The 8,850-nt window shown below is 32.8% G+C and overlaps 2 protein-coding genes across 2 annotated transcripts; one reads left to right on the forward strand and one right to left on the reverse strand.

Annotated features, from left to right (window-relative positions):
* Positions 1 to 1,720: 1,720 nt before the first annotated feature.
* LOC108805832 (expansin-A15) lies at positions 1,721 to 3,648 on the forward strand. Its single transcript, XM_018577791.2, has 4 exons — positions 1,721 to 1,855; positions 1,962 to 2,095; positions 2,176 to 2,488; positions 2,863 to 3,648. The coding sequence occupies exons 1-4, from the start codon at positions 1,848 to 1,850 to the stop codon at positions 3,167 to 3,169; spliced, it is 762 nt and encodes a 253-aa protein (XP_018433293.1). The 5' UTR covers positions 1,721 to 1,847; the 3' UTR covers positions 3,170 to 3,648.
* Positions 3,649 to 6,484: 2,836 nt separating this feature from the next.
* Positions 6,485 to 7,789, reverse strand: LOC108809378 (ribonuclease 1). Its single transcript, XM_018581525.2, has 4 exons — positions 7,454 to 7,789; positions 7,205 to 7,360; positions 6,921 to 7,119; positions 6,485 to 6,835 (listed from the first exon to the last, which is right to left on the reverse strand). Exons 1-4 carry the CDS (start codon positions 7,562 to 7,564, stop codon positions 6,612 to 6,614), a joined length of 690 nt encoding a protein of 229 aa, XP_018437027.1. The 5' UTR covers positions 7,565 to 7,789; the 3' UTR covers positions 6,485 to 6,611.
* Positions 7,790 to 8,850: the final 1,061 nt, after the last annotated feature.

Raw genomic sequence — 8,850 nt, forward strand, 5'->3', positions numbered from 1 at the left:
ATGTATTTTTTAGAATATCAGTGCAAAATTTATTAATAATATTTTCCGATTTATTTATTGTTAAAATATAGATATGTGCATATATAATGATATTTTATTTATAAAATGTACAAAATTAATTGTTTTTATTAATATATATATACATATATATATATACACGCATAAACCTAAAAATACAATTAAAATAAAATGGATAGAATAATAACTTTGGTTTGACTAGTATTGTATTATATACGTAAGTTCTCTATATAAAACTTATATATACTATTTTACTGTTTTATATCAAATATCACTTTAACATTTTTATTGTTACACAATAAAAATATCGTTTTAGAATTACAATAAATTTTACTTATTTTCAATTTAAAATTAATTACAAAGTGCATTAATTTCAAAATAATTTATTTATTTTGAGTTCTATTCGTCGAATATGTATAATGAATAAAAACTTAATTATATTTTATTTAAATTCTTAATATGTGTGAAAAAATCAACATAACAATTATTTAGAAATGGAGGAATAGTATATATATTGGAAGTTTACACGATAATTCGTGGGTATTACTATTGTAGTGGTCAATGTCTAGAGTAAAAAATAATTAAGAAGGAAAAATTACAAGAAGCTAAACAAAATTTTGGCACGGGTAAAAATTTGTTCTCTTCTTTTATTTTTAAAAGTGGAAAAAGCATTACACATGCATTCAAACAATGATGCATTCAAACAAAGATGAGCAAAACAAGAGATTTTAATAAACAGTTTTTTCCCTTTTTGACTTGGAAGGATAAGGGATTCAAATTATTGAAGAAACCCAATTTATTTGATACCTCTAAAGATGCATCCTACTCTCACAAATCAGAGAACATATACAACTTTTTATTTCGTTAAGTGAAAACTATGTGTGTTTCTTGACAGATAATTGACATAAAGAACCTTAATACATTATTGTTTTCACCTAAAATAAAATGATAATATGTCTTGTTAAAGAGGGAGAGAACAACAGTAGAGATGGCCCATAAAGATACTAAAGGAAGAAAGGTGCAGAAGAAGAGCCACACGCGTCCAAAGTTCTAACCACCAAAACCGCCTGCAAGTCTCCCACCCATGTGCTTTCTATTCCTCCAAAATTAATTTATGTGAGTCTCGTGATTCTATTTCAAAAGCTTGCACCTTCTCTAAACATATATATATATTTTTAGAAAAAACACCTCTATAGAAATCATCACAAGAAAGAAAAGAATCCTGCCTTTTTTCTTGTAGCTTTGGGTGGAGGAGTCACACGTTTGTAAAACTTTTGTTTTAAAGCAATGTTTAAATTTATAAAGCTGTAATGTAAATTTTGATTGGGCTAATTTGTGGAATAACCATAAATTTCTAATTCTAAGTTGGATAACAAAAAAAAGACTCCAAAATGTTGCCAATTGAAATATCGCTAAAGAAACTCAAAAATTTAGTGTAGTAGTGGAACGTAGGTGTAAAATTTAATATTGTAATATTACTCTTACAATATTTAAATAATAACCTTTATATATTTTTGCAGCATTTCTTTTTTTTTTGCATATTTAGATAATTAAAGGGCTTATTTGTAAAATTATAGTTTTTTGGGTTATATGGTCTAAATTCCCATAAATAAAAAGAAGAACCTAGGGAGAAGGTCACAGTGAATAAGGTTAAAGTATTACCGGTAAAAAGATAGAAGGTAGTTAAAGCAGTAAATGAAGGGTCAACTATTCTATAAATTCAACTCCAACCATCAACCTTCTTCTTCACTCCCATCAAAGCAGCTATCTCTCTCCTCCACATTCCATTTTCTCACTTCTCCAAAAAGCTCTGCATTTTCTCTAACAGAATGTACATGTAATCATCTCTCTCTCATCTAACTGTCTTCAACTCCAACTGTTTTCTTACCACATGCTAGTATTGTCTTGAGTACTAATTTTGTTTCATAATTGTCTAACCGCAGCGGAAGAATGGGTCTTTTGGGGATTTTCCTGTTGGGTTTTGCTGCAATGGCGTCCTCTGTTCACGGATATGATGCAGGATGGGTCAATGCTCATGCCACTTTCTATGGTGGAAGCGATGCTTCAGGAACAATGGGTAAGTGTTCAACAAAGTTACATTCTCTCCAGAGAAATCATCTCAATGGTTTCTTAAAGAAATGTCTCTGTTGTCACCAGGTGGAGCTTGTGGGTACGGTAACCTCTATAGCCAAGGATACGGGACCAACACGGCTGCACTAAGTACTGCGCTGTTCAACAACGGTCTTAGCTGCGGCGCGTGTTTCGAGATCCGTTGCCAGAGCGACGGCGCGTGGTGTTTACCTGGTGCTATTGTGGTTACAGCCACAAACTTCTGTCCTCCCAACAACGCTCTGCCTAACAACGCAGGTGGCTGGTGTAACCCTCCGCTTCACCATTTCGATCTCTCTCAGCCTATTTTCCAGCGCATTGCTCATTACAAAGCTGGTGTTGTCCCTGTTTCTTACCGAAGGTAACACACACTTTCTTATGCTTACTCTGTTTTTTTTTTGTAATGGGTCTTGATAATTTAATTGTGTTACTCTGTTTCTGTTAGAAAGTATTAAATTTTATATAATTTACAAAATTTGACACTATTTTCTTGTAATGGGTCTTCCTAATTTTACCGTGTTACTCTGTTTCTACTTGAAAGTATCAAACTTTATTAATTTATAAATATTATAAAAAATTTGACACAATTTCTTGTAATTAGTCATCATCTTTTTACTGTGTTACTCTATTTTTGTTAGAAAGTATCAAACTTTATAGAATTTAATACATCATGTTATTTCTCTTGCTTGTTATGGAAGTTTAACTTTAGTTTTGTTTTCTTTTTTTTATATATAGGGTTCCGTGTAAGAGAAGGGGAGGCATAAGATTCACAATCAACGGCCACTCTTACTTTAACCTTGTCTTGGTCACCAATGTTGGAGGCGCAGGAGATGTTCACTCTGTTGCGGTTAAAGGTTCAAGGACAAGGTGGCAGCAAATGTCAAGGAACTGGGGTCAAAACTGGCAAAGCAACAATCTCCTAAATGGTCAAGCATTGTCCTTTAAGGTTACTGCTAGTGATGGTCGAATCGTCGTCTCCAACAACGTCGCTCCTGCTAGTTGGTCCTTCGGACAAACTTTCACCGGCCGTCAGTTCCGTTGAATGTGTGTCAGCTTTGGTTTATATAGTTTAGGGTTTGTGGTAGTGTCAGGTGGAGGAGAGAAAGAAAAGAGGTTATATGGCTTTTTAGGGTTTTATTTTGAGAGCCATTAAACTTCTTTCATCTCTGAGGGTAAAATGGAGAAAAGGTCTAATTTTAAGGGCTTTTTAGTCATTTCGAAAATTAGGGTTTTAGTAAGTGACAATTGAGTGGAGTGGTGTGTGCATCTTTTAGCAAAGGGTCCTCTATGTTTCACCAATGGTTTCCTTTGTTTTATCACTTTTTATTGTCTTTTTTTTAAGCTTCTGTCTTTTGGTTTAAACCGGTTAAAAAGCAGAAGTGTGTAGGGCAGAGATGGTATTTCACCACCCGCCAAGTGTGTTTTTTTTCTTTCTTTTTTGAGTCGTTTATGTCATGAAGTTGTAATGAAAAGGCTGTGTATGATCAGCTTGATAAGTGTTATGTTGACCGAGTTTGAACTTTTATGTGTTTCGTAGATTCTATTGTGTATGGTTTTCCATTGAAGAACACTAAACTCTTGAATCTATTGGACTCTATAAAGTATGACCAATGTAGAAAAATAATAGCTGAGCGAATCAATTTTTTTTCTTCCATCTGATAATATTAGTTCAAAGGTGAAATAAAAGTTTGGTTACAAAAGCTGGTAGAAAAAACTAGAAATTCCCTAAACTTATTCAAAACTAAAGCCAAATTTAATAAGGGTTCGAAAGCTAAGCTGAACAGAGACTCAAGAAAAATAAGAGAATCAAATGTGAATCGAAAAGCAAAGATAATGAAATTAAACGCACATGTGGGTTTGTAAACATTTTAAGCAACGATTCTAAAAAACTCCTACAACATAAACTTGTGTAGTTTTTATCCATTTAGTCGGTCATACAACATTGGATAATGTGTTTTAAACCATTACAGTTTAGTTTGTGTTAATATGTATGTGTTAATATGAACAGAAATATCAAAAATTTCAAAAAGGTGACCCCAAAAATTTGATAGACATAAAAAAAAACCTAAAACCATGTTTTAGTATGTTTATATACAAACGTAAAGAAAAGGTTGTTCAATAATTTTCTACTATGAATGTGTCCAGTGGCGGACCGAGGATTAAATTTAACATGGGTCAAACTATGTACATAAAAAGAAAAAACAAGTAAAATATGTCACCAAAAAGATTTGAACCATGGTTTAGAGTAGGGGGGTCAGAAGCTGAACTATACCAGGAGAGCTACTATGTTTTTATCGTTTCTATGAACAAAATCATATTTATTCACATTTAAGGGGTTGCAGGTGACACCCTATTGGTGTACGTAAGTCCGCCACTGTTATGTGTCTTGTTATGAATGAAATGATAGGTGCAGGTTGCTGCAAAGCTGTATTCCATATTCGAGTTTTAAACATTTGAAGCTACAGAGACATCTCATAGCTTTTGCTCTGTCTCCTTTCTCTATCTGTCCGGTTTCATCTCCAAGCTTTTTCTTCTTTGTGTTGCATTTACATCATGACAATAGTATTACAGAGAAGAGAGACAAGAGAATCTGCACGTCTCTATTTGTCAGAAATCTTCACCGAGACTTTCTTTGTGTTTCTTTAATGTTGGCATATAATAGTTTGGCCAATCTCGTTCTCATCATATGCCCATCACTACAATTGTTGAGAAGATTTAATAGTACCTACATTATTTAAACTTCTACCATACTCATCACACTAAATAACTGTGATTGAAAATTCAAAATCACAGCAAAGTGACTGAATCTTTGCTCTTCAACTTTTTTTTTTTGCTCTTCAAATATATTAATTTCGAATATTAGGATAAAATGAAATAGTACTAAACAATACTCCTTCGGTTTTTTTATATAAGTAGTTTTAGTTGAATGCACAATAATTAAGAAAACTATTATTTATTTTTAAAATAGCATTTGATATGTAAATTTGGTATAGTTAAACCAATTATAAATAAATTTATATTAATTAATTAGTTATACTGTACCAATAAAAGTACTAAAAGTTACATAAAGTATTGAAAAACTGCTTAAACCAACAAATTTTTCTTAAAAAATTATAATATGAAACAGAGAGATTAAATTAAATAAAATTGGAATAGTTGGAAAAATCAAAAAACTTAACAAACTGTCAGAAAATTGTTGTCAAAGAAAAAAAAACTGTCAGAAAATTCAAGTTTTTGAGCTCCTCTGTTTAAAGTTAAGAAACATGTAAACCTGATGGACACGTCGCTGTCTCGAGTCCCGTGTATAATAGAAACGCGTCTACGTTTTGTCTTGTGCCCATCAACGGCTTCAAGATGTCCACGTCGTTAATACGTGTCGGACAGAAGAGAGTCTGTCATAACTATATCAATTCTTCACCGTCTGATCTCAGCTTCGCGTTTCAGGACTCACGTTGTAAGAGAACAGAGTTACAAAGCAGCGAAGTAGAGAACAAAAAGAAAATTTGACGGATGTATCAACAACAATGTACGTTCTTTGAAGTTGACAATGGGCCAGGCCCATATTGGTACGTTATAACCACAAGCCTTGCATAGAAGATTACCTGAGCTGTTGTTGTTGTTATTGAATTGTTGTGCAAGTAGCTGCTGTTGAGGCTGAGGCAACTACATTAATTTTGAACTTTGCTGCTGTTGAAGCTGTTTTAAAAGGGGCATTAAACATTCTCGGCACTGAACTATTTTGGAAGCATCACAACTTACGCATTTTGAAGGACTACATTGATATATAAATGTTTTTTTTTATGTTTAAGACTAATACAATTAAGAAATATAGTTTGTTTTGGTTTACAATGAAATAACGAATATAACTAAAAAAAAATGCAGCTATAGGTTTGTAGGAAGGGAAGGAGAGCGAGTTTATCATCATCTTTGGCTGTCATGGCGTTACTTTGACGACACTAAACGTATTGTGTGGTTTCAATATACCAGAAAAATCGTTTGTGTTATCTAACTTCTTTATATTCAGTTTACCCTTCCAATCTTGTTAAAACACGAAACCTATCACACGACTAGATCATGATGATTTCATGAGGGAGATCTTATAAATGACCTCTCTTTCGAGAAGAAGAAGAAAGAAAACTTGGAAGCGTACAATCCAAACCAGCGGCAGATAGAGAGACAGAGAAGAAGAAGAAAGATAATGCATTGCAACGACGTCGTTTATTCCCTTGTTACCGTTAATCCATCGTTTATCTGGGTTCGAATTTCAATATTTCTAATCTAAATCATGCTTTGAGTATGTTTGACTTTTTTTTTTGACATGCAGACAGTAAATAAGCTACAAATCAATCAATAAATATAGAACATAATAAAATTAAATTCTTCCATAAAAATTAATTACAACATTCAGTATATTTAAACGAAACCGATCTCCATGAACAAAAGATCGATTTGATTCAATAGATAAAGAAACTAGAAAACAGATATTAAAAAGAAGGAAACTCAATCTCGGTTCCACATTTTCCACGAGGGAAAACCGGACATTCGATTAAACCGGAAGCAGACCGGTCAACACATAGATAGACTTGGTACAGTTGGCTATTTCCTGACCCATCTCTGTTACACTCAATCCAAGGAGTGAAACCTGTTGACTCTTTGATAGAGTCTCTTATGCTCTCTATACTGTACGAGTTTCCATCCGGATTAATCCCTATACGTAATAAACCAGTAATCAAATCATTAGATATCAAACCGGGATTAACCAATTCAAAAGAGAGAAATGGATAAAATTGTACCGGCTTTGGTTAGAGCTCCAAGAAGATTGGTTTCTTGTTTAAGTTTAAGAGAAGTTTGGAAATATTCATGTTGGTTGATAACCGATTCGGAGCAAGTACCATGCTTCTCCCACTCGTGTTCCCAAAACGCCTCGCCTGAACCGCTCGGACAAGCTAGTGTAGGCCAGCTCCGCTTCATCGAGCTGATCAGATCCGATATCTGTACCAAACAAAACCAAAACAACCGGTTGTGTTTTAAGAACTTTTATTTTGAGAATTTCAAACAGAAAATTGCATGTAATTACCGTTGATGAATCGAATGGTTTAGTGGCGTCACAGTTAGATGGATAAGTTCCATCTTTGTAGTTAGGCCAAAGACCATGAATACCAAAATCAGCAGCTGGTTTGCCTGAAGTTGGATAACAACAACTCTTCTGTGTGTCACAATATGATCCTGGCCACTTTAACGTCCATACAATAAAACAATATATTAGAATAATAATGCATTACAAATGAGATAAGCATTGTTAGAGGATAATAAACGGTTTAGTTACTTGTTGGACAAAGTAGAAGAAATCAAAATCTTTAGAGGAAGAAGCAGCAAAGATAGAAGGTAGGACTAGGAGAAGACTGATCAAACAGACTGATGCGTGAAGAAGCTTCATCTTCAAATGAAATAACAGATTGTTTCTTTCTTTAAAGAAGATTGTAGTTGTGTATCTTTCAAGTTATAGGATTTGGTGATTGTGTTTACATATATAGGGAAACAAGATCAGAGAGATGTGAACAGAGATTTCTCTTTCACATTTCGTGTAATAGTTTAATGGCAGATACATCAAACGAATCTGGGAGTTTTATGGTATATACCTTTTATATGAAGTGTATCTGTATATGTATATTTACGAGATTTTATTTTGAACTCTGAACAAAGACATAAGATTAATGTTCAAAAAAGGAAATGAGCTTGCGTGTGGACATGATGTGTGGTTTTTAAATTTGAAGTCGCATCGTTCCCACTTGTTGGTTAGATGGAACGTTCAATTTGTATCCTCGTAACTGTCCAATTATCTTTTTAAAACCCAATTATTTACATTTATATCTTATCTAATCTAATAATTTAGTATTTTGAACATGATGTTATGCTTCTGTATAAAAAAAATTATAAGAAGAGTTACATGCGATGATTATAGAGAGGAAAACAAGGAACCAACATTTATAGTTGAATCAAGTTTTCGATTATTGTATTCTTATGATTTTAATATTGTCAACGCATATTATTTGGTAGATGTTATTTTTGTTTTGTTTTTTTTTGAAAAATGGCTAGATGTTATTTTGTTTGGTAAAAGCTTCCAATTTATCAAATAAATTGTCATTTTCATCATATGAACAAGCAAACTCTATATTGTCATTTAATGTGTTAAACTTTGGTATATCTATCCACCTACAAAACTGTTAAATGACTTAGAAAAAAGATCAATCAACAAGAATCGTACGCTTGATTTCATGTTAATTAAGGGTTATGAACATAATTATTAAGTACTTACAATGAGAAAATCGCTATGTACTTGCCTAAAATTTTAAACTGATTTAGCATAGTTTTCTATAGAAAAAAAGAAAGAATTAAATGTTACAAAAAAAAAGAAAAAAGAAAGAATTAAGTTTGAAAGAAAAGAAAAATTAATACAAGTTCGCTTCAGACACGGTATACTACGGCCCCGGGTTGTTACCGACATTTATCTAGCTCCTCCTATGTAACAAGTGTTTTAAAAGTAGACGATTAAACTACACGGTTCCTTGTTATCATTGATGTGATGTGTTAAGTCGATGACTCCGTAGATCACTAAGTCAACTATTTGTTTTATCTTTCAATACTTCTACAAAAATGAAAATGATAGCATCTATTCACACACACACACAAGAAGACGACAAGATATCTTATTTGAGTCTAAAA

Source organism: Raphanus sativus, chromosome 6, assembly GCF_000801105.2.
Source record: "Raphanus sativus cultivar WK10039 chromosome 6, ASM80110v3, whole genome shotgun sequence".
Taxonomy (NCBI): Eukaryota; Viridiplantae; Streptophyta; class Magnoliopsida; order Brassicales; family Brassicaceae; genus Raphanus; species Raphanus sativus.

Coding starts and splice junctions, on each gene's coding strand:
- LOC108809378 (XM_018581525.2), bottom strand. CDS start 7,564: ATGAAGCTTCTTCACGCATCAGTCTGTTTGATCAGTCTTCTCCTAGTC. Junction 7,361..7,453: donor TCTTCTACTTTGTCCAACAA/GTAACTAAACCG, acceptor TGGACGTTAAAG/TGGCCAGGATCATATTGTGA. Junction 7,120..7,204: donor AACCATTCGATTCATCAACG/GTAATTACATGC, acceptor TGTTTGGTACAG/ATATCGGATCTGATCAGCTC.
- LOC108805832 (XM_018577791.2), top strand. Junction 2,096..2,175: donor CGATGCTTCAGGAACAATGG/GTAAGTGTTCAA, acceptor TGTTGTCACCAG/GTGGAGCTTGTGGGTACGGT. Junction 2,489..2,862: donor GTCCCTGTTTCTTACCGAAG/GTAACACACACT, acceptor TTTTATATATAG/GGTTCCGTGTAAGAGAAGGG.